Source organism: Euwallacea fornicatus, chromosome 21 (genome assembly GCF_040115645.1).
Source record: "Euwallacea fornicatus isolate EFF26 chromosome 21, ASM4011564v1, whole genome shotgun sequence".
Lineage (NCBI taxonomy): Eukaryota > Metazoa > Arthropoda > Insecta > Coleoptera > Curculionidae > Euwallacea > Euwallacea fornicatus.
The window spans coordinates 2,711,511-2,738,469 of NC_089561.1; the positions used below are offsets into that span (position 1 = coordinate 2,711,511).

At 35.9% G+C, this 26,959-nt stretch overlaps 1 protein-coding gene across 3 annotated transcripts in view; it reads right to left on the reverse strand.

Moving 5' to 3' along the window:
- Positions 1 to 1,135: 1,135 nt before the first annotated feature.
- CrebA (Cyclic-AMP response element binding protein A) overlaps positions 1,136 to 26,959 on the reverse strand; it is a 43,570-nt gene continuing 17,746 nt past the window's right edge. For all 3 annotated transcript variants that reach the window (XM_066294349.1, XM_066294350.1, XM_066294351.1), the window contains 6 exons: positions 5,970 to 6,183; positions 5,633 to 5,829; positions 5,462 to 5,573; positions 5,209 to 5,396; positions 4,902 to 5,045; positions 1,136 to 2,964 (listed from right to left, as the gene is read on the reverse strand). In XM_066294349.1, coding sequence (XP_066150446.1) covers positions 2,761 to 2,964; positions 4,902 to 5,045; positions 5,209 to 5,396; positions 5,462 to 5,573; positions 5,633 to 5,829; positions 5,970 to 6,183 — 1,059 coding nt within the window. In that variant the 3' untranslated portion in view covers positions 1,136 to 2,760. The remainder of the gene's footprint in view (positions 2,965 to 4,901; positions 5,046 to 5,208; positions 5,397 to 5,461; positions 5,574 to 5,632; positions 5,830 to 5,969; positions 6,184 to 26,959) is intronic.

The window sequence follows — 26,959 nt, forward strand, 5'->3', positions numbered from 1 at the left end:
ACAATTGTATTTCGTCGAGAAAACACCAGGAACGATATACATCTCCGCTCACCTCTACTCTCCTGATACCAAATGTTAAATTTCGTATGTGAATGTGACAATTGTATTTCGTCGAGAAAACACCAGGAACGATATACATCTCCGCTCACCTCTACTTTCCTGATACCAAATGTTAAATTTCGTATGTGAATGTGACAATTGTATTTCGTCGAGAAAACACCAGGAACGATATACATCTCCGCTCACCTCTACTCTCCTGATACCAAATGTTAAATTTCGTATGTGAATGTGACAATTGTATTTCGTCGAGAAAACACCAGGAACGATATACATCTCCGCTCACCTCTACTCTCCTGATACCAAATGTTAAATTTCGTATGTGAATGTGACAATTGTATTTCGTCGAGAAAACACCAGGAACGATATACATCTCCGCTCACCTCTACTCTCCTGATACCAAATGTTAAATTTCGTATGTGAATGTGACAATTGGATTTCGTCGAGAAAACACCAGGAACGATATACATCTCCGCTCACCTCTACTCTCCTGATACCAAATGTTAAATTTCGTATGTGAATGTGACAATTGGATTTCGTCGAGAAAACACCAGGAACGATATACATCTCCGCTCACCTCTACTCTCCTGATACCAAATGTTAAATTTCGTATGTGAATGTGACAATTGTATTTCGTCGAGAAAACACCAGGAACGATATACATCTCCGCTCACCTCTACTCTTCTGATACCAAATGTTAAATTTCGTATGTGAATGTGACAATTGGATTTCGTCGAGAAAACACCAGGAACGATATACATCTCCGCTCACCTCTACTCTCCTGATACCAAATGTTAAATTTCGTATGTGAATGTGACAATTGTATTTCGTCGAGAAAACACCAGGAACGATATACATCTCCGCTCACCTCTACTCTCCTGATACCAAATGTTAAATTTCGTATGTGAATGTGACAATTGGATTTCGTCGAGAAAACACCAGGAACGATATACATCTCCGCTCACCTCTACTCTCCTGATACCAAATGTTAAATTTCGTATGTGAATGTGGCAAATTCATTTCGTCGGAAAACTCTTTTCCGCATTTAACATTCCATAGAAATTTCAATAAAACACGATTTCAATCATCAACTTAAATTTATATTCTCAAAAAGTTAACCAGAAGCACATATTACAGCTTACGAAATTAACAAATCTAAAGAACCACAATTTTTCTTTAATATACCAAATAAGCGCATTACTGACAGTGAAAAAATATCTACGAAGGAAGTAAACACTGAATTAAAAGTTTCAAGTAGAAGTATTGTACAGAAAAGCCAGATTTGGCATACTCAAGACATATTGACAATCGTCATGTGCGGAAAAAACCTATATTTACGAAATATTACCCATATTAATCAGGTAATGAAGCGTCAGTAATGAATAAAATAGAAACAAAGACAGAAATAATTAATCGGTAGATGGAATGAAACAAATGGGCATTAAATATTCTTCTTCAGATAAGAACTAAATTATTTTATATAATAAATTTGTGGCCTATAAAAGCTTTTTTTAAATATCTACACGCTATATATCTACTTAAATATATTCTAACATACCTACCTAGCTAATGTTTAAAATCAATCGGATTTTTATTTAGGTATTATTACAAACTTTATTAATAAAAAAAACTTGTTAAAAAGTCGTTTTTTGCGCCTCTCATACTCATTTGTATATTACAATTTAATTCTAATTGTAGAAACATTATAAACGCACCCGCATTCTATCTCTATAAGTACAACTCACAATTTTTCAACAAATTTTACAATTACAACTAATAAAATTTTAATATAAAAAATGCAATTACTAAACGTTTATAAATTCTTTATAAACCTCCCGTATTCTCTTCAAGTTAAACATTTTTTATAACTACATATACCATTAATAGGCAGGGTGTTTCCTAAATACACGGCGCAAATTGTGAAGGATATTCTTTGGGTCAAAATAAGAAATAAAGTTCTTGCAAACACGCTTATAGCAACTTCTTTCCTTGTTTTGACCCAAGAAATATCCCCTTAAATTCACACTATATATATAGGGTGCATCATGCGTACTTTCAATAAATACATTAAAAAAATTATAATTTAAACAACGTAAAGGTCTCATAACTAATTGCACACTTCGTTTAATTTACTTTATCGATAATAGTAAGGTTTACAGTAATCAGTCTGTTGTTTCAAGCAAAAGTACTGTGTAAAATAATTCCAAAATTATAGAAATATATACCTATTTAAATAAATAAATATCCCCCTACTTAGGATTTATTTAGACAGTTTAATACTCTTTTGAAAGGGCTAATAAATTTCTTGTTAATAAGGCACAACGTTTTCAGATAAAACAAAATTAATCTACCTAATCTTATCAAAGCCCTGCGTAAATTGCACCCAAACTATTGATAGTGATTTCATGTAATTTTTCAATAAATCTTTAAAATGACCTTATTGATATACCTAACTATATTCAAGACACTCCATGGGATAATATACTCCTTTGGTTTTTTTTTAACGGAATGTTAGAAACTTCTCTTAAACATTATTAATTTGAAAACGGTCCCCAAACAATTTTCTATATCTTACTTGCTTGGAAGACTTTGAGCACTAATTATAATGAATTAGTCGATTATTTCAATAAATAACAGTTAAATTCGCAAATCCGAGTTTGTATTATTTCTTAAAATTAACTGGAAAAATTACCTCTCATTCTATTAGTTGGCAGTGTGTTGTTGGGGCTGTAATCGCGCGACAATTGCCTGCAATTTCTTCAGTTTTGTGTGCAAATCGTTATTCGATTCATGCAACGTCTCGATGGTTTTTTTGAAATCGTTATTTTCGTTCACTAGAATTTCCACTTTCCTCTCTAGCTGGTCCATATACTCCTTCTTTTTTCTTCGACTTTCTTGTGCTGAGATCTAGAAGAATGTAGATTAAAAAATATATACAAACGAGCAAAAAATTAGGTCGCTTAAAAAATTCATGCAACTTTTTTAAATTCTTTGTTTTATACTTATATGGACAAATATACGAATAATGGATCCAATTCGAAGTCGCTGAACCAGATCAAAAATGATACTTGAACCGACCTATAAGAATAACATTGCTGTTAAATTAATTGCATTTATGACACGTGGTGTCACCCCATAATAAATAATTACAACAGCCCTATAAATATTTATTATAGGGCGGTGTAAGTACCAGTTTTAGTTCGATTGTAAACCCTCAATCACTTTCTTTCGACTTTTGATTTCGGATTAAAACACGTTATATACGTTGAAATATGATTTTTTCCGATCTCTCGTATGAACAAAAGGAAACTTCGTTTTATCCATGTATCACAGTGACAGGCCTAGGGGTAAGTGCGTTCTCGGGCAAAGCATCGAATTGCCACGCTCTGTGTGTCCTCCGCTATCTTTATCGTCGTAAATGAGAAAGGATATTAACGGCATTTAAAGCAAAATGTTACATTGTTATGTTAAAACTAAAATAAATAAGAAGGGAGCGAAAAACTAGCACTCATCGTAATATCAAGAGGATTTGGTGCGAGCGTTAAAATAATATTTTTCATTTTTAAAATAACACGGAATAATTGAATAGTCCTTATCTAACGATGACAATGCATCAAAACAACAATTTCGACTCAATATAACAAAGTCTTTCGGTCGCTGGCGTAAAAAAATAAAGAAATCCATACAAAAATCAATATAAAAATATACAGGGTGTCCCTAAGGGAACGATGTCTCTTGAAGAGTTGATAGACCAACTCAAAATGAGTCGATTCAACTAAACTTCCTTTAATGCAAAAAGCCGAAATATACAGGGTATCAAAGGTGAAAAAATAAATCACATTTTTTTTTAATATGTGTCCACTACTTCGAACTAATTTCGCAAAATGTTTTATTTGGAAATTTCTTGAGATGATAAATTCCAACTTATCGACGATTTCGATGTATTTTCTAGGAGGCGCCCATTGGGACTCATTTAATCTTCTAAAACTTGTTTGTGCCATAGTGTATGTCACTTTGAACTAGATCAATATTTTTTCTCATCTTTCCTGCTTAAAAAAAGGTGTGCCCTATTGAAGTTGCTAGAAGAAACCGGGAAAACAGCATCTAAAGCTGAGGATGCATGCAAGTTTATTGGCTATTAATTTTTAAATAATTATTGTTGTTTTACTTCTTAGTAAATATAGTGCAAGTTTACTGCAGAAGACCCTGTATCGCGGCTATTCTCAACTTTTGTACTAAGGCAAGTTTAGTTAAATCGACTTATTTTGAGTTGGTCTATCCCGCCTTAACGGGATGTCGTTAACTTACGGAACACCCTGTATAAGTTCTCCCTGTCTTTATCATCATCAGGAAGAAACAACTTTAAAGGAGTTTATGCAAACTTTTACGTCACAATATCTAAATTAAGGCGAATAAAAAAAGCACATCTGACCATTCACCATAATATCAAGAAGATTTAGTGGAAACTTGAACAAATTCAATTTTGTGTTTTTTTCAGTTTGATTTTGCCTCAATACCATGAATTCTTCCCAAGAAAATTATCTCGGAAACTGATAGATTATAGGTAATTAGACTCCAGGCACACTACTAGTAAAACGCCACTAGTAAATCAATCACTATCGATATTTGCGTGTTGTATTCGATTCAAAGCGAATTTTAGATGGTATTAAAAACTAATCACTTCTAGTTAGAAAGACAAATTCATTTCGAATGATTTACTTCTCATTGTTAACCCGATGTAATCAAATAAACCAAAAAAGAGTATCGAGGAAACTTTTTAGGAGTAAAGCGAAAGATTGTCTAATACCTAATAGACCTTCTTATTAATGGCCATTAACACATACCTTATTTTTTATTTTCCTTCTTATTTTTTTAAGGCACTTTTCTTCGGCTTTCGTTAACGGTAATCGTGTAGGAACTGGGTACCCCTCAGCTATCAATGTTCGTTTTTCTTCCTCAGTCAGAACAAGAATTCCTGTTGATCCTTTCTGTAAAAGAAACAGGTAAACGATTTAATATCAATGCTGAAAAATTGGTTTTCCAATCTCTGCTGTGTTAATACGGTAATGTCTCGTTTCGTTCACTTATCTGAATGCTTCGAGAAATGGAAAAAAAAACTCATGAAAAATGTAAGACACATTTTTGACTCACCGGTTGATTGCTTATTAAAGGGGTGTATATGGGTTGCCTGGGGGTGGGATGATGAGCTAAACCCTGCCTTGACACTTTCCTTCCCGCTGGTGACGAAGGTTGAGAAATTGTTGCGTTATCTTCTGAGTCATCGCTGCTGCTGCAAGAAGGCGGCGTTGGTGGTAAATGGAATGCACCATTACTCGGTGCTGAACATGAAGGAATTGCGAATTCATCAATTAACGAACGATCGACTTGGTATAGTAAAACTTACCAAGTTTAATATTTAATTGTGGAATTTGTATCCTTTGAGGTATTAAACTATTTGGTGTAGTTATAAAAATACTTTGCCCTGTCTGTTGCAAGACTGCTTGAGGTATTTGAGACTGAAACAATGAAGATGGAGATGATTTAAAATGAAATCGGCAAATGTGCCAGGCAGTACCATATCCATGTCGAAATGTATTTCATTCCCTTGGAGAACCTGAGATTGGGGTGAGGATGGACACGAACTTTGCATACTCTCGGTTTCACTAAATTCTTCTTTAATGTCACTCTCTTCTTTTATTTCTAATATTTCCTCTGTTATTTTATCACAGGTAGGATTCATGGATATACTTGGGTAACATTCTTCCTCCATATCTAAAAAACGACAAAAATCTTCATCTAGTACATTTTTAATACTTTATTTCACACTCGTGCGAGCGTTGAAAGTGCACTTTCCACAGGCTTAAACCGTGGTGTTGAATTCAGTTTCATGTTAAATGTGACAGAAAACGTACCATCGACCTTTTGCTTTGACTTTGGCGAACTAGGTGAAGAATCCCCATCGGAACTTAAACTATAGCTGTGCTCGACTTTGATTGGCCTCGATCCTAAAACGGCGTCCGTCATTAATTTATCGTGTAAAATTAGCCCAGGAATGTCTTTTGCGTCCATAAATGACCACTCGACGCCCTCTTCATTGGACTGTATTTTCAGTACTTCCCGCATTTCCTGCAACGAAAGCAAAACATAATTCCGTTACTTAAATACGAAAAATTAAAAAATAATTATTCAAATAACCTAAACTAGGATCCTACGTATGGGTGCAGGGATGTCTGTATATAAATAAATCTTAACGGGTACTTAATTAAAAATAAATATTTTAGTATACAGGGTGTTCTACATGAAAAGATGGAGTGTTACATCCCAAAACTGAGTGAAAAGTAGCCATCGGAGGGTTATTGATTTGAGGTAACTAATCTTAAAACGGGTATTTCAATGTAATTTAATATTCAAAGTCGGGTCTTCCTGAAGTGCCATTTTATGTTAAGTTAACAGTAGTTTTGCTGATTCGCTGAATCTGTAAATATTTGCCTGCAAAGCAATGGCCATAGGAATATCAACGGGCCAATAACCTTTTTAAATAGAAATCCTTTAATTATTATTGAAGTTAAGTAAACGGGGCATGTTTTCGGACAATTAGTATTAATTATGCGACTGGACCTGACATTACTGATATGAATTAATGCACATATCATTAAAAATCACAATGGAGCCGTCGATCTGTAATGCGTTGCTTTTACTCTTCTGATTTGAGCATACACGATCGGGGCTTACGCCGAAATGCAGTCAAATCGTTTCTATAATTTGTCAATAAATTTTTTTGCGATGTTCCTCGCTAACCTTCAAAAACCGATTTTATTCCAGTACTCGCCTAACCCGAACTAACCGCTCTTCTCTCCTATTCATCATTGCATGCTTCTTCATTAAAAATTACAAAATACGCTAACCAATTTCCTCGTCATAAACAATTTGTTTGCTCTCATTCCTCATTTCCACCTGCTGCGTATAACGCTAATAGTAATTTAATTAATTAGAGACGTTTCAAACCAGTACCAGTATAGAACCATCCGTGAATTTTATTTGTGCCCCGAAGTCAACAACCTGCTTCCACTGGCACTAGACCCAACATACTTATGGTCATGGCCGTCATAGATGACTGCCCAGCAGCTTGTATTACTTCTTTTAGTTAAGAATTCAAATGGGACGTATTAACAATATGTTAAGTAAATCGCGACTTTTGTCGTGATAATTGACATTTTCACGTCCCGATAAATGAATGAAACGAAAAACGCGACGGTAGACACATTAAAAATATAATAAGCTATAAATTCCTGAAGGTAATGTTGATCACGAGTCAAAAGATTATGTTTTACCCTCACCTGAGGAAATAATGCTAATCAAGTCACTCATATCAGAAACATTCATTGCGACCTTCAACCTTGTTACTTAAATCTAAATCTTATTGCATTAGACGAATAATTAGTAGTTCTACAGATTAGATATTCGACAAAATCCTAGTTATTTTATCATTCGGAATTCTGTAAATTCAAATAGATCAAATATCGATAAGTACACCAAGTGATCTGTAAATCTCGCAGCAAGACCTACAGAGAGTTTACTCTCTGTTGCATGAGCTTTGATGATAAAATTTTAATATAGATAAAATTTATATGGAACACTCTGGAGTGATCACACGAAGGACTTTATGATGAAATTTGCGACGTTTTCTGAACCTCGAGGACATACCAATATATCCAATACTTAAGCATGTCCACAAGGAAAATTTGCAAAATTGCCCCTAATGAAATGCAGCAAAGCAGCATTTCTAACTAGACCAACGGCCAAAGCTGGTGACTGACTCAAGAGAGTGGTCAAGGTAATCAGCGTAGACCAGACTAGGTGGCTATAACAAACTATTTATCTAACGACTCATTTAAATGGCAATTACTACAAATTAGCTTTCTCTTTAATTGAATTTTAATTTCATTTTTAGAACGATGGGAGCAATCTAGGTTCCTCGACAAACGGCTATTTTCGGGTGAATTGACCGAACCAGTTGGATACTCTTCCGACAGATGGGTACTTGACCGGCAGGCGATTTACCGTGTAGATCGTCGAGTATGACAAACAAATTTACATTCGAATTTTTATTTTCTTACGTTCAAAATTGAAGCTGTAATTCGCTTCAAATTCAATGGCAGACATCTGTTCTACGGAAATACGTCCAAGGATTCGAAAGATATGAACAAAATAGTCTCGTTTCGAACTCTAATAATTAACGAAAATACTCTAATTTTGCCTGTTTAAACTCTCATTTGCCACCACTATCCATATCGACTTATGACGCAAACCAATGTTAACTGTTGTGTAACATATTTCCGGTATTTTCTAGTGCACGCCGTTAAACGAAACCGAAGGAATAACGTATGTGTCAACTGTATTCGGAGCCAACATTTCTACTTCAGGTAGGAGAATCAATGTGCCTGTGATACCAAGCTTTCGTCTTTGTCTCACTTGAGGCGATAAAGAGAGACGCCTATATGACGTGGAGTAGGTGGCACCGTTGATGATGTTGGCACAGTGGTGGCAAATGGAAATCTTAATAATAAAAACAGTAATTTACTTGTAGTTAATCTACATAGAGGACCGAAAGCTCCGCGTGAATTAGTTAAAAATTGAAAGGAATTATTTGACAGTTTGTTTTACACATTGACATGTTACATTAAATATATTCAGAATTGCTCAGAGAACTCAAAAACGTCACAATATACATGGGGTTCCTTAAGGAAAAAAATAAAAAAGTACATTTATTTATTACGTGACTAATTTTTCTAATGTAAAAAATATTATTTTACGTGTTCCAGGATTTTCGTGAAAAATATCCACTTCGATTTTTGACGAACTTGTGCGGGATTTTTGGTCCTTCGTGTACAATGACACAAAAAAGTCTGCGTGCAAGCAACGAAGTTCGTTTCAAATCTAAATTTTTATGAAAATATTTGCTAACAAATGAAAATATCAAAACAAGTTGCTTATTGTAATTGAATAGATAAATCTTAACAAATATTTACTACACATGTTAAACATAACAATTTGTTTAAATAAAACTGATAATGCATCATTAACAACCGGAAAAAGTTATACGTATGTAAAAAAAAATTAGATTACTTTCGAACAAGCCGCGGAGACAAGTTGAAACAAGTTGATTGGTTGTAGTCAGTGCTTGTTACCTGGTTGGCAAAAGTTTCCAATATGAAATCTAAAAATGAGCAAATTGCAATAGAATTAGGAGAAGTTAAGGCAAAATTATAAGGAAAGAACGAAAAACACTAAGACAAGAGGGTAAAATTGTTGATAAAAGACATTCATCGGTACAAAGGGAAATTCAAAATTACGAAGAACGAGGAAATCTATCAGTAAAAGCAAGATATGTCCGTCTCAAGTTGTTAAACTAGAAAGAAAAGCGGTATGTGTCAAGAACTGTTAAAGAAGATCCTAAAGTTAGGGTTCCTAAGCTGGTTGCAATGATTGAACAGTAATTCCACAAAACCGTTTGTTCCAAAACTGTCCAGAATTTTTTTTTAAACTGCGGATATAGAGGGTGTGGTGCTCGAAGAAAGCCTTGTGTTTCTAAAATTAATCAGACGAAGAAATTGCTATTTGTAAATATTCATGTTAGCAAGCTTTTGGAGTTTTGGGATCAACATATATGGATTAACGAAAGTAAATTTAACATTTGGGGTTCAGATGGAACGCGAATTGTGTTGAGAGAACCCGATTCCGAGATGAATCCAAATCATTTAACATCCACTGTCAAGCAAGGTGCTGGACATGTTATGGTGTATAGGTCCTTGTCAACAAGTGGAGTGGGAGAGTTAGAATTTATTGACTTTAAGATAGATCGTTTTATGTTTTTAGACATTTTAATGAGAAAATTAAAACCTTCGGCCGAAAAGTTGAACTTAGGAGATCGCCACGTTTATCAACAAGATAATGATCTCAAACACGTCGCAGATATTGTTAAAGAATGGCCGTTAGGCAATTGCAAGTCCCCCCTCAATTGCCAGACCTTAATCCCATCGAACATTTGTCAGATTTATCGGACCGAAGAATTCGAAAACATCAAACAACTTCAAACGTTGTGCTTGAAGAGAAATTGCAATGAGTATGGTCGAAAATTTCTCAGGAGGAAATAGTTAAATTAACCCACTCAATACCAAATAGGTTGGAGGAAGTCATCAAATTAAAAAGAGCTCTAACTTGTTAGTAAAATCGTTAATTTCATTCAAATTGTTAATGTAAACTCTTTTTCCATTGCTAAATTCACTTTTATTTAAATACTGTTAATACATTTTTTTCGATATTATCATAATTATTAACCTGCTCAATCGAAGGTAACATACGCCCAAGTTAAATTTTACTTGACACTTCATATTCCCATAGCCTGTAAGAGTCGAAGCGATTTTTGTTGCTTGCGAGCAGATTTTTTTCTGCCACTGTATACATACAGGGTATCACGAAATATCGCTACGAGAATTCTAAGGATAATTCTACATTCAAAAAATAGGTCCGAAGAGTGTTTCTTGTTCTAGAGGTTACCGAAATACAGAACGTTAAAGTTTGAAAAAGCTCTTTATTTAGGTCACCAGCATTCTGCCTCGTTTGACTACATAGTTGAGGATAGTCTCACGGTTGTTGGGAGACCATCACAATTTCTGTCGTCACACGTACGACACCAACAACATGATAATTGAGACACCAAAGTATGATGCCTCCACATAAAGGTTCATTTCCACAAGCTAGCAGTGCAACTGCTGCTTAAATCGAGAACGGTTACGCAGAAGAGAACCGTCATCGCGTCCGTCTTGTATACACGGTATGAGTAATTACGATGGTCCCATAACAATCCTAAGAGTGCTCTCAGCTATGTATTCAAAGGTGGTAGTTTGATAGCACCTCTGGGATGGCGCGAGAGCGACTGTTGAATCGCCCATACATCGACATTTTTCTCATTTTGGTAAAACCGAAGTCTCCCAAACATGATCTTCGCTTTGGACAAAAAAGAGACCAGCTCTAAGAAAGCAAGAATGAAGCCTTGACGACCTTGCTAGATTGCAAGAAAAAGGCTGTGAAGAAAAGACTCCTTGATTTGCAAGAGTCTCGCACGAGTTTTGTAACCGAAATGGGTTATCTAGAACAAGACTAAGATAACGGTTAATTCTACCATTGCGACTAACTACCGGTCTCAGTGAGCACATTATTAAATCATAAACTATTATGCGAGTTATTATGGTTTGAAATGAGAGGCAGTTCAAAGGTTCGCTAAAACAATTTTAGCAACAGAGTTCTTGTGGCGTCCTAAATAATACCAACAATTCATTCCTCACTCGGCGATAATTCAATAGATCGGCAAATGACATTAACAAAATCGTTCTTTAAAGCCGAAAAAGGGGGTCTGAACCGAGCTTTCGGTGTTGTAACCAGTGTAATTGCACAATATAAAACAAGCAAATTGTCCCAAGAATTTCATTATAATTAAGATCCGGAAATTACGCTGATTGATCCATCTTTAATCGAAGTCAACAATAGCTGCCAAATTTACCGTTTTAAAATCGATTCTTACGAGATCCCACGAATAATCCTCCAACTTACTCCTTAATAGCAAGTAATTATTGTTTCATCAGTAGTGGTATCAACTAGGGATTTAAAATCATAATCTCTGTATTTAATTTAACATGCTCTATACAATGTTATCGCGGACTTACGCAACACACTTATAAAGTCACAAGGGGATAAATCCCAGATAACTCGAGAGGCGAAAAAGAAAAGACTGACATAATGAGTTTCGATATTGATTCTTCATTCATCGTATTTGCAAAATTAGTCATAATATTTGGAAAATGGTGCAATAATTATGGTGATAATTTACTAAAAAATTAAACGATTAAATTGGGGGCAATTTCCAGTTTTCGAATTCAATCGCGATCGAAATAATACGGGAAAAGTCTCGATGGTCAGGGGAAAACTGCGTCTTCCAACAGGCAACAACCCGGAAGGCTGATTTCTTGGGGACGGTGTTCGTTTACACGAAAGGTAACTGCTTAACTGATTTAAATACGAGTATGGTTCACTAACTTGAAGCGGCCTACGAGGTGCCCACGATAAATGGGACGCCCTGTATAACCAGTGGCTGAGTCATCCCCACGAAAAACGGAATCAACGGAATTACCCGTATCGCGCTTTTATACAGGGTGTCCCACAAGTGTTTCATTATATTTCAGTGGGTAATAGTACATTGAAAAATAATATGACTCCCTATATAAACCATATTCCAATAATGCTTCATTAAGAAGATACAGGGTGTTAAACTTAAAACGCACCTGGAATATTTCAACGTATCCAGAGTATCAATGAACAGGCGAGCTCAATTATGTATTGAACAAAATGGCCACCAATTTGAACAATTTCTATAATGTTATAGCAAATAAATAATATTTAAAACTAACTTAATATTATTAAAACCATTTAGAGAATATCGTGCATATAGAGGGTATTCAATTTTTTACTGGCAAACCATACGTCGGACGAAAAAGAGTCAAGTGAGCATTTTTCTTCTAAATGAAATTAAACTTCTAAAAATAATTTTTATTTTGATAAAAAGCAGTGGCGCACCATGTTTTTCTTTAAAAATGTGCTGAGAGGTGTCCGTACGCACGTCACTGGTGAAACGAAAAATAGCCCTTTTGCATAAATAAATGCGTCTACATTAACTCTCAAAACATGCCAAATTTCACTTACATATCTCAAACGGTTTTGAATATATCAATAAAAGTTAGATTTTTTAAGTAAAGTTTAACACCCTGTATCTTCTTAATGAAGCATTATTGGAATATGGTTTATATAGGGAGTCATATTATTTTTCAATGTACTATTGCCCACCGAAATATAATGAAACACTTGTGGGACACCCTGTATATTCTTCAAGAGTTTAAATTCACGCAAAAGCTGTAGAACGGGAAATGATGAATTTTATGAAGGTGTCTCACCCGAATATTTGTGTTCAATTAGTATTCAGACGAGAACAAACTGACGAATACCTTTCTGACCATAACCAACGGTCAACGACACCGTCTATCCGATTTGTTTCTGTATATTTGGATTGTTTATTGGCGTTACATTGCTAATTTTTTTCAGACCAATCTCAGCTTTTACGTTACTTTCTTAGAATCTGCATAATTTAATTTGGAGCTTCCATCAAAACTTCTTTTATTTGCTTTACTTAGGTGTTTTGCACTCCCACGTTTCGTCGCGTGGGACGTCATATAGATTATAGATGCCTTTCCAACATAAGTAGGACAGTTTCCATTAAGTCGCCCACGCCTAAGTGGAGAAAGACCGGCCTAAATACGGAAAGTGGCCGATTTTTACACTCTCATTCTGTAATTGCGCAGCCATGGCAATAGCAATTATTGTGCCTTCTGGTTGCTATTTGTATTCCTATTTGTCTACAGCCAAATATAGGATGTATGTGGCTAATGACTCCTATGCGAGGTCGTCTTGGCTATTGAATAAAGCTGAAGGATTACGGCAACAACATTGGCGATACCGTTACGTTACTGCTTTCTCATTAATTTATCAACGGCGTGACATTTAGTATTAAAAAATACTTTCGATCTGGGGAACGGCTAAACCGCGCGGAGCTTTCAAAATTCGAAAGAATTTTGGGAAAAACTTAATCAGAACTTGACAAAACTGGGTCGAATGAAACAACATACAAAAACCCCAACTAATTTAAAACATTTAAAATATTATCTCTGAAGTGTTAGTAATATTTGTATAAGTTGAGATTATGTAATAGGATGAAAGCGCAAGCCAAGGTTGTCTTCCATAAACCCTTCAAGCCATTAGTACTTGACATCTATAAAGCAACGCCGATAACGCATACCCAGCGGTAAATCGGAAATTACGTTAGTTGAGTAATGCCTTACAACGCATAAAAACGGGAAAATCCGTAAATATGAATAATCATAATTTAACTTATTATGTAAGTGAACAAAATATTCATGGCAATATAAATAATATCGACCAGTAAGTTTCGCAAAATACAAAATACGAATGGCCATTAGCTGTTTGCATTAGTGGTAATAATCATTCAAAAATAATCTACCTAAACTGGTCGCTTCCTGGTAGCGATAATTGCTCGAACATCCCAACGCGGTGATGAGTTGAGAAGGTTTAGAAAGTGGTCGTTAAAAATATTTTATGTTGGAAAAAATAGTGCGAGCCCGACCAACATAGCAAAAACATATTTTTGGTTTTTTAAATAAATAAAATAAAGAATTTTATTCTTTCATTTTCATCATCGAACTCAAGTTTCCCCAAAACAGGTCAAAATTGCCGCGAGAAAGTGTGTTTGTGGTCAAACGATTAATATCCCATGAACTTCGGCTGCAACAGCAGAACTCAAGAAAACACCAGAGAAACGTTGAAGACTCTGGACAAAAAAAGCTATTAAATGACGATGGGTCCAACAAGTACATATAGGCAACCTGACAAGCCTGGACCCCTTGAGAGGACTCCAACAAGACCAACCAGCCTGGGGAGCTGGGAGGCCATTATTGATGGTTGTCCAGTGCCAAATACGTTTTTTCCTTGTTATTACTTATTCCATTGGAAATGCCGGTGAATAGATTGGCGAATTGGAACTTGTCAGAAACATAACGTAATGCCCCTAATACTCTTTAATACAGAGAGTTTTTGAACGGAAAGTAGCCACCCTCAGTATCTTTCAAAATTATCTTTTGGCTGAAAATTGCCAAGGCACGTCAATAAAGATAGCAAAGGGGACATCTTTTAACATGAAATCCGAATTTCTGTTATCAACCCCTTGGCCGTCCCAGGCACCAAATTTAAATTCTCGAATGGCACCATACCACGTGTGGCACATCGTTACAAAGTTTCATAAGGAATGCATTCTACTATTTATTTTCTAGATTCGCATGAAATTGAGATATAAAAAAAAATAAAAACTTTTCATGTTTAATTTGTTAAACTGCTGTAATAATAGCAATTATCTTTAAATAATTGTTCAAAGTGACTTCGTTAACCTCCATACAATAATATAGACGACTTTGAAAGACAGCACGAATATTTGCGAGAACTTGCGGCGTTAATTGTCGACATTCTTCTATTATTCTCTAATCTAAGATCTTTAACGTTGGCCGATTGTGTTGCATCCACTTTGGATTTCAAATGCCCCCGTAAAAAATAATCTAACGGAGACAGATCGGGTGGTCCAGCGGGCCATTCAATGGGACCACGTCTTCCAATCCATCGTCTGGGACACCGATTGTTCAAACATCCTCAAATGACAGCCGCATAGTGAGGAGGTCCACCATCTCGTTTGGACAACTGGTTAATTTCCAAGCAAAATTTCGTCATTTTGTAGTAGTTCTGTTATGCGCGGATCAGCAGTGGTGTCATGAAGCTCAAGGTAAGTAGCGCCATTCAATGTACCGTTAATAAAAACCGGCCAGACATGTGATCTTCTAGAATACCTGCCCAAGTATTAAGTTTTTGTGGACATTAGGTATGGATTCCCCTAAACAAATGCGGATTGGTGTCTGACCAATACCTTCACTTATACCTGTTAACTTCTACTTAAAAAAAAACATACACTCATCGCTAAAACAAATATAGTACAAGTTCACGTCATTCAATAGATTATCAGATACAATTTCGTAAGAATGTCATTTCCGTGTAGTTCTTGAACAAGTTTTATCTTGTATGGGTGGATTCCTCCATGCACTGCTGTTTGGAACCCCCGATGCCTGGGAGAGTTGATTTAAAGACTGATTGTTATCCACTGTAACGTGTCCCAAACCGGCAATTTCAACGGGTATTGGCCTATTTCTGGTTGACATTTTTCATTTGTCACTTATCCAGTTTCCATTAATTTTTGGCATCAACTTTACAACGTATTGATGACCGATGAATTTATCGGGATGAATTTCGTTGAAAGCGCGGGCTGCAGCTCGTGCGCAGTCGCGTAAACCATGTTCACATTTTTAATTCAAAATGAACTGAAAGTTATCTGACTGAGGTAAAAACGTACGTTGGAAGAAAAGCAACGATACTGATATCAGCAGTTTAACTAAAATACAAATAGTTTTTAATTTTTTTACGTTTTAATTTCATGCGAATATACAAAATAAATAGTAGAATGCATTCCCTACGAAACAACCATTGTAACGGTGTGCCACATATGGTATTGTGCCATTTGAAAATTTAGAGTTGGTGGCTGCGACGACCCAGAGGTTGATGACAAAAATTTAGATTTTCTGTAAAAAGATGTCCCCTTTGCTACCTTTATTGACGTGCCTTGCCAATTTTCAACCAAAAAGGTAATTTTGAAAGATACCGAGGATGGCTTCTTTTCGTTGAAAAACCCTGTATGTAGTAGAAGCCAGTAAGAGCAAATAACATTCAAACATTTACATAAAAACATATGGACATACGTCAAAATGAATAACCAGTATATCGAATCAAAACTCTTCTATTAAAATAGGCGATTTACTTCTTAATTAGTCCTAATTCGAAAACGAAAAGCCTTCGGAGAGAACATTTAGGAAAGATAGGCCTTATCTACTTAAGTCAGGTATTTCTACAAGGTGTTTCAAAATTTAACAGAAATAATTGAGGACCATATAGAAGAGATTAAAATATCACGATTTGATTATTAAAACTACATTCAGAAACGTTTCGTTACTGACATACAGGGTGTGAAATATGTATTCAGGAATGTGGTCTTCATTTTGAGCACTCGTAATGATTTATGTTTATTTGTTACTGTCGGTTCTATTGGCAATAAATAATTTTTCTATTTTTTTTCTTCGAATTGTGTTCACATTTACTATCCGAACAACTATTAAATGGCGAGCGTGCATGCGGTTTTTACTTTTTTACGTAGGAAGCAAAAATCAACGAATCTTTTCTCTTTTCAATCGAACGAAGATTCCAAAATAACTTTTAATTTCAGAAAAACCATTGGCGTACCCCTTTTTTCTTGGAAAATGTCCCAAGTGGTGTTCGTCTGCACCACGCAAGTGGATCTAATGTTAAAGTTTTTACTGCATAATGTGGACTAGTGAGCACGCAAAGTGCGAGCAAACTTTCATTATAATGCCTGTAGAGATTTGAAAGCTATCGGTAAATTTCGATTTTTTTACGAAGCTTTTTTCCCACCCCGTATATAACGAAACGTCTGTAAATATAGTTTCAAGAAATAAATCGTCACATTTTAATCGCTCCTATACGATCCTCGATCGTTTCCGTTAAACCTTGAGACATCCTGTATAAGTAAATTGACCAAAAATAAAGTGAACCAATTTGACCGGTAAGACATTCGGTCAATTCGAATAGGTACGTTTAATTGTTGGGAAATTTCACTTCTTCTAAAGTAATGGTACTGCTATTCAAAAATCCCGTGACTTCTGTTACTGACCTCCGGACCTACAACGTTCAGTAAGAGACCGCCAGCTGCCGGCGAGACTATTACTTAACAACTTACTAGCAGATTAAGTCTTTTCCAACTGCAGCTCAACCAACGGTCTGAGGAAAGATAGCTACGTGTGACATCAATGTAATTTACAGAGACGCTTTGACTGATGGCTAGCCTCGACTGCAAGTTACTTCACATGTAGTTTAGCAGGACATCGCAGGAACCGACATCGAGCACAGGTTCGTCAACATCCTGCTAAACTGCACGTGAAGTAACATACGGTCAGGGGAAACCATCAGGCAAGGTGTTTCTGTCAATGGTAATGTCGTTTCAGAGAGTTACTTCAACCGATGATTGAGCATTAACTTCAGTTTGAAAAACGCCACCGCGTCGACGAGTTAGTTGTTACCTGACAGCTACCGTTCAGTAATCGGACGTGGAAAAAACGGTCCTTAGAGCCAGCTTGGGTGTTGGGCAATGTGCAGTTAACGTTAAGCTAGCTTCCGTTGCAACCAAGAATGTGATCAATCGCTATTCTTTATTCCGATATTTGGCGGAAATTAGCTTCTAATTAAAGTTAACAGTACCTGACTAATTCGGCCCTTATAATAGACCGTTTCTCGCCTTTCTTCGCTCAATGTCAACCAATTTATCGTCGACAAACAACAAATTCCCATCACTGAGGCACCTACCCAGGTTCAATACCATTCAACGCTACTTTGTCATGCATTCATAGTTCACCCATATACCACTCAGCTCGCCTAACCAGCCCAGAATATTGCTGATATTGTACCGTTAGATGACTAAACATTTTGCTTGGCTACTTTAGCAACAACTTTTTCGCAAGCGATTCAAATGTCAATGAACCATGGAAGTTTTTTTTATGTTTACCAGAGAAGAAAAGAGTCTCGATGGGCATTTGAAATCAGCATAATGTCCAATTGAAGAGAAATAATTGCGAGCGGACTTACCAAAGTCAACTGCCGCTTTTCGACTAATTACCTTACGTAACAGAAGCTTTTAATCATGATTTTTTCGAGAAATCGGGTCAGTAAGTTCAACAGCACGGTGATTAATATGTTGCGAACATAATTGAGTCGGATTGAAGTGAAAGGACCTGGTTTTTGACAAAAGGGTAATGGCATGCGGCTTGCACACCCATTGATTATTCTGCGAGACGGGTTTCTTCTATCCTACGCTCTATAAACCCGATTCATTTAAATATCATGATTATTGGATGTTGGGAAAGATCATTGAAATGTCATGGAAGGTCAGATGCCATCATTACAGGCACTTTATCAAACGTTCTATTAAATGATTGAGACATGTAGGTACCAATACAACAACCTCATTTCGGTTTATTATATTCCCGTTTATTCCGCGCACATCCTTGATAAAACAACTGGTACATTTTTCTATGTGCCATCAAGAACCATGGGAAAAGTTCTTTAAGCTCAAAGACGTGATACTTATTAAAAGGTCAAATTAAGCACGAGAAGAATTGATGTTCAACGGCTTGTATGACCAGCCAGAGGCAAACAAATAAAGCAGGGGGAGTTTGGGGAAGTGCGAGAAGTTCTCGGGAGGTATTTCTCCTTGTTCCAGGCAATTATTGCGAAGTACAGGGTGTTCACTGTTCGACACTTTCGCAGGGTGTCTCCGTTATCATCGCAGTCCGAGGGCTGGGGTCTTCGCGTACCTGTGTCGCTTTTTTGTAAAACGAACGAAGCCGCAAACAGACTCGTCATGAGCTATCGACTGGGCAAAAACGGAATCTTACTCACTTTCCCATGCAGAATCTAGTTTTTCCGCATATCTGAGCAAATTACCAAAGTTAAGATTTCTTAAGTGGGACGCCCTGTATGTTAATTAGTAGCTACGTTCTACTCATTAAGAGCTCTCCAGAGATACATAATAGTCGATACTTTGTTTCAAATCGAAGGCTAGATTTTATGTTTGTTTAAACAGGCTTAGAGATTAGAGGCCAAACGGATTTACCTTCATCGAACTTGTATTAAACACCAATAACCAGCATCGTGTAGATGTTTTTTTGGAGATATTGTTCAAAATGTCCGTCATTTTCGCTAATACAAAGCTGGCACATTTGCGAAATTTCATTTAACACATTTAAAGTTATTATGGGATGATTTTGTAGATACTGATATGATAAATGGCCGGCCTGTCGGGATGCCTCTATTGTTCTGCGCCGAGTTTTGTATGTCTCATCCTTCGTAAAGCCTCACAGGAAAAAATCCAACAACGATAGATCAGGCGGTCGCGGCGGCCATCTTATTGCTTCATTTGTGGCTATTGATCTTTGGACGAAATTATTTTTTAGAAAACGCCTTATTATCTGAGCATTATGACAGGGTGCACCATCTTGCTGCAAATATATACTAATTGGTTGGGCCACAGGAACATTTTCTAACGACTCTGTTTTGGCACCCTCCACGATTTCCAAACACCTGTTTGTCGTAAGACTTCCCACAAAAATCCGGTACCTTGTGTGGGTGCCCAAAACGCAGCAGGACACATCAAATCCAAAGCGCCCTTGCTGCTGCCTTTCGAAAATAATGTGCTGATTTTCTGCAAATCACTGTCTCGCATTATGATGGTTGGAAATACCAGAACTTGAAAAATGGCTTTCATCGGACTAAATTACCAATCTGCTAAAATTAGCATGGGCTCGATTTTGTTCTGTATACCAACGACAGAAGGTTAATCGCCGATCTGCATCCCCAGGCTGCAATTCTTCTTTTTTTTTTTTTATTTAAATTTGTACGAATGATATTTGTGATCCCTTAAAATTTTTTGGAGAACGACTTTTATTCATACCAATTTTTTTCTATATTTTTCTGGAAGAAGTCGATTGGGTGTCTTCCGCCCATGCCAAAACGTTTATCTTATCTACTTTTTTATTTTCTTTGCTGTATGTTTTAGGTCGAAGCTTCGTAGAGGCTCCATGTTGCATTAGATTCTTTTTAAGTATGGAAAATTTATCGGGAAATGGCTGACTTCTTTCGAGATTCTACGATATGACGAAGTACCACTTTATTATTGTCCGTACATATCTAAGATGCTATTTAAAAGCACCTCGCAGAACTGTAAATACATTAGATAAAAAATATAAACGTGTATTCTTGCATACTTGCCTATTGAAATATAAATCGGCAGCTCTTTGAGGACTCTCGTTACATTATATTAATTATATAAAAATATTTTATAAACTTTATACTGAAGCATACCATAATGTCATATTTTTTGTAATTGTCATATTGTTGAGTCTTCGTTAAAATAGATTAAAAAATTATTAAAATTAGCTTCCCGATAATATTATTTTCAAAACAATTCTGGCAGGAGATAAACTACAAAATGAAACTTTTATTTTTTAGCGTCTCAGAGGTCCTGGTCGACTGGCTATAAAGTATATTATTATTTCTTAGATATGTATGTTTTCAATTTTTTTATTAATAGGTGCTACAACAAGAAGAAATAACCTGTTACTATTTACATTTTCAATAGCCTAAAAAGTTCAGTTTAGAATTAAACAACCAGTTTAGGACATACTAACTATACCGACAACAACGCATTTTTAATAAATAATACCACTTCTTGCTGGCAACCTATAGCCTGTTTCAAAAAATGTAAATTCCAGCCTGCGACTTGAAACAAAATGTCGACTTTTATATATTTCTCAAAAGCTCTTAGTGAGTAGAATGCGTCTACCAATTGACATACAGGACGTGCCATTTAAGAAATTTTCTCAAAAATTGGGACACCTGAGAAAAAACTGAGCACGTCACTAGATATTCCATTAAAAAAAATGTGTAAGATTCCGTTTTTAACTAGTCGATAACTCATAAGATAACTGAATTACAAGAGGTGTCTGAAAATGCTCGATTTTTAATTTCCCCCTGTATTTCAAAAACTAAGAAGATCGCGATAAATCTTTTTGCGGCGTCGTTTGTTTCATAAAAAAAGTGACACACGTTTGCGAAAACTCCAACAGTCGAACTGCAATAATAACGACGATATCCTGTAAAAGTGTCGAAAACTGGACACCCTGTACGGAGGAGAGGAAGGTTCAAGGGAAATTTAGAAAAGTGTGTTGACATTTTGTCCCGCCGCTTTCGAATTAAGTACGTTTATAAATCGTGAATATACCATTGGTATACCATGTAATCACGTTAACATTAACTGATTAACTGTTTTCGAATCATTAACATTTACAAATCGTAATTATGTCATTTAATAACACTTAATAACACATCATCATCATACTTGTGATTCAGTTTTTTACACAGATTGAATGATTAAACTGTGATTTATACACGCGAAAAATTCGAAAACGGCGGAACCAAATGCCAAAATACCGTGGCTTTTTAGAATCGGAAAAAAACGATCTGTCAAATCGACCAAACACGCGTAAAGTGTTCCATGGAAAATTTGTCAACATTTGCATATTTTCCTAACTTTACGAGGTTCTTTTATTTCACTCAATAACGTTTCCAGATCGTGACATCTTGTCTCTAAATTTAAGGAAACCGCCCGTTTGTATATGTTAAATTGTACTAACACACCATAGTACTTGAAAAAATACCACTTACTCCAGATAGAAACTTGAAAGGTACCAAGATACGTAAAAGTACCGAACAACACTTATTTCGTCACTAATCAGAGTTTTTTTAATAAAAAAGCTAGATCATGGTGGTCTAAATTTAGTGCAGCTAGCGTTATTATCTTCAGTTTCTTCAGGTCGTTGTTCTTTTCATTTTTCATTACTTAAGAACCGATACTAATTTTCTCCACTAATTATTATCAGATGTCGAAGTAAGCCAAACAATGAAACGTTGAGGGAAAGTATACCTCGAACGTGGCTTAAAATTTGAAATTTAGTGGACTCTTCAATAATCCCCAGTGACTCCAAGCTCTGACAAAAAACATGGTACGACTAGTTCATTTAGTAAGTAATGATGAAGGACGTTTACTGAAAATGTACCAGGTCTGTAAATATGAAACCGGAATTTGCCTCCAAATATCCCTAGTGGTCAATATAGGTACTGCCTTATCGTGTTCGGTATCGTGTGGGTACTATATCTCTTATTTACATCTGAGAACGATTTTCAAATCGTAACAATACAGGTTCAATACCGCAGTACGGTTTGCAATAGCTTTGAGCATGTCGAATTTTGTGCCTACATTGGACAGCATTGATTTTCTGTTACCACTTGAAAGAAACGGCTGCAGATTCACATCGCATGCTTGTTGAAGCTTACGGTGAACGCGCCCTTGGAAAATCACAGTGCTGTGAGTGGTTTAAGGAATTCAAAAGTGGCAATTTTGACGTCAATAACGAAGAGCGTGGAAAACCACCGAAAAAGTTTGAAGACGGCGAGTTGCGAGCTTTGTCAGATGAGGACGATGCTCAAACGCAACAACAATTCAATGTGACACGAGAAGCCGTTTCCATTCGTTTGAAAGCTACGGGAAAAATTCAGAAGACAGGAAAATGGGTTCCACATGAACTCAATGGAAGACGGCAAGAAAATCGAAAAACCACTTGCCAATTGTTGCTTACCAGGTATAACAGAAAGTCGTTTCTTCATCGAATCGTGAGTGGTGACGGAAAATGGATCTATTTGGAGAATCTCAAACGTAAAAAATCATGGGTAACTCCAGGCGAACCATCAGCATCGTCAGCAAGACCAAATCGATATGGACGGGAAACAATGCTCTGTGTTTGGTGGGATCAAAAAGGCGTAATTCATAATGAGCTGCTAAAACCTGGAGAAACAGTTAATACTGAACGTTACCGACAACAAGTGATAGACTTGCATCGAGCTTTGCGCGAAAGACGACCAGAATATCAAGAACGGCAACACAAGGTGATATGGCTTCATGATAATGCACCATCACACACTGCAAAACTGGTGAAGGAAACGATTGGGACGTTTCATCGGGAAGTACCATCGCATGCGGCTTATTCACCCGACTTAGCACCATCCGATTATCACTTATTTGCATCGATGGGACACGCTCTTGCAGAACAGCACTTCATCTCTTACGAAACAGTTCAAAAATGGCTCGATGAATGGTTCGCCTCGAAAGAACAACAGTTCTTCTGGCGTGGCATCCACAAATTGCCAGAGAGATGGGAAAAATGTATATGTTAACGATGGGAAATATTTCGAATAAAATATTTTTTATAATTATTGCTATTGCGCAGCTAAGTTATACTTTTTATTAAAAGATTCCGGTTTCATATTTGCAGACCTGGTAAGTATGTTGTTCACAAGTAATGGGGTGACAATTCTGCCCAGAAATTCATGGGAATGTTATTGAATTGGCCTATTGCACGGATGGTAACGTGACGATAGTGATCTGTGTGTGCAGGGTGGTTCACCCAACCGCTTCATTAAAAGGTTACTATGATCGTAAAATAATACAAACTTGAAAATTTTAAGTTTAGTTAACGTTGACGTGTACTATTTTTTTTTAACATTTTCAACTTCCTGCCACTTCCGGTTTAATCGGAAATGGCTGTAAATTTACTTGTTTCAAATGGAACCTCTGGTACATTACTTCATTCTTAGATTTTCATTATATTTCAGGCATTTTCTGTGTAACATCTTATATTTAGCCTCTTATCGTTTTTGAGATATTTAACCTTGAATTAAAAACGTGCATCCTTAATGATCAATTTTAAAATTGCATATCGCCGCAGTTATTAACGATATAATTTTCATATTTTGCAGAACGTCAATACATAGTCTTAAGTTTGCACTCTTGCTGTTTGTGTGTTTTAATGTTATACAGGACGTCCAAAATTAAGTTCCTAACATTAACATTTTTGAAGTGGTGAAAGTCATTTTTTTTTAATGAAACACTATAGCTTTAAGTAGTACAAAATGGAGGATGCAGTTCGCTATCAAACTGTATCAGGGTTAGCCGCACCTCTTCCAAGCCATTTTCCAAATAATTATATTTTATTATTTGTTGAGACTAGTAGTAGTGTACTAGTACATGTTGATTCAGGTAAATTTTTAAATAACTTTCATCTATAATAGGATGACGTAATATTTATTTTTCCACAATCGTCTACGTGAAGAATAGAAATTTGCCAGAATGAATATGCACTACTAGTCTCACATAAAATTCATCTGTTTCGAAAATGGTTTGGATCAACTATAGGTGACCCTGATACAGTTCGATAGAGATCTACAGTCTCTATTTGATACTGCTTAAAGTTATAATGTGTGTTAAAGTGTACAGTGTCCCATTTAAAAAAGTAGACTTCGGCAACTTGAAAAACGGCAATGTTAGGACCGGAATTTTGGACACCCTGTGCGAAACTAAGCTGTATAAATAGCAACAGTGTAAACTTAATGCTCTGCATTGACATTCTGCAAAATATCAAAATTATGCCTTCAATAATTGCGGAGATATGTAATTTTAAAATTGGTCATTACGGAGGCATGTTTTTAACTCAAGGTGAAATATCTCAAAAATGGTAAAGGCTAGGTATAGGAGGTTATATAAAAAATGTGTCTGAAACATTACGCAGAATGGGGTCCCATTTAAAGTGGCCAAGTTGACAGCTATTTCCGGTTGAACCGGAACTGAAAGGAAGTTATAAATATTTTTAAAAAAGTAGTACACGTCGAAGTTAACTTCATTTAAAATTTTCAACTTTTAGATCCTAATAAACTTTGAATGAACAGGTTGGGTGAATAACTTATAGAAGGGGACTTGGAACCACTGGGTGTCTCTTTTGAAGAAATACTAATATACAACTTAGTCATGTTGATGGATCGCAGGTAGATGAGTCAGCTGATGCAAATGCAACATTCCTATAACATCTTCAAGCAAATAGTCGAAAACATATTGTGTCAAATATTCTACATTAAGAAAATGAGCAGTTTTCGACCTGACAACACGTGAATAACAAGAGGAATAAATGTATCACGTAGACATAAACACTTGTTATATTCTAGAAAAATTAGTTTCATTACGGTCCTGCAGGGCATATTGTGATGTTCCGGAAAAAGTCACAATAGAAGCTAGGAAATCCATAATAGGAATATCATTTATAACGCGGAAAACAAAACAAGGACTACTCGGCACGTAACAAGAAAAATTAGAAACAGCTCATCAAATAAAGACAGTATTATGGAACATTTTTTCTGCGAAAGGCTCAAATGCAGCTCAAACTATAAATCGCATAAACGGATATTTCATAAATTTCTGTCGAAGTATAAATTGCAACAATACTCCTCCACCTGTCGCGAACGAGCTTCAGCAGCTGTTAGCAAGCGACCTAAATAAGATTTACAAAAAAAAAAAATACAAATCTATCGACGACGGTCAGATATCTGTTACTCTGTCGAAAAACGCTGTTGACATTGTTGCTGAATTTTCAGCATTTCTGATAAAAATATGTATAAACTTTAGTATATTTCCAGATAAATTGAGAATCGCACATTGGTGGTTCGCAAACAAGGGGAAAATGATGAAGGAAAAAACTACAGTCAAAATGGTGCATGCCTAAATTTTCCAATTTTGCTATGATAATTTATTTTTTATAATATAAGTGTAATAGCAAATAAAAGCTACATAAAAACTATTCCCTGGGATGTGAAATAATAATGTATTATACTAAACTAGATTTTTAAAATACATTTTTTCATAATAGGACGTCATAATAAAAAAGATGCATGAAGGGAATACAGGTAAAAAATATGTTTATTAATAACATTCCAATGTTTCTCGTTTGTAGCAAGTTGTATTTAGTTCAATTTACATTCTTCAGCAGTTTACATATGTATGTGCACATTAAAAGTGCAATGGGTCGCCACACATCCATTGAGATAAGAGAGGCAGTAATTTTGAACTTTCAAAAAGGCACAAGTCAAAGAAAAATTGCGGAAATTCTTAATTTGAGGTCTTCCACAGTTCAACACATAGTAGAGCATATTATCAGCAAACCTCGTAAAAGCAGCCGAAAAAATTTTAATCAACACGATGAGCGATGGATTTATAGAAAGATGAGAGAAAACCCCAAACTAAGTGCACCAAAATTGACTGATTTGGTGGAGAAATACTTAAATAAGAAAGTATGTGTTAAAACAGTACGAAGATGTTCACGTGCCAAAGGTCTTCATGGCAGAATTGCTAGGAAAAAGCCATACATTAGCCTGAAAAATGAGAAGTCGAGGTTACTGTTTGCTAGAAAGTACTTAAAACAGGACTTAGAATTTTGGAAAACTGTTATTTTCACTGACGAAAGTAAATATAACTTGTTTGGCAGTGACGGAAGAATAAATGTTTGGAAAAAATCAAATGAAGAGTTATCACCTCAACATTAGAAAACACCGTAAGGCACGGAGGAGGGAACGTGATGGTTTGGGGATGTGTAGCTGCCTCTGGAGTCGGGAACTTACATAT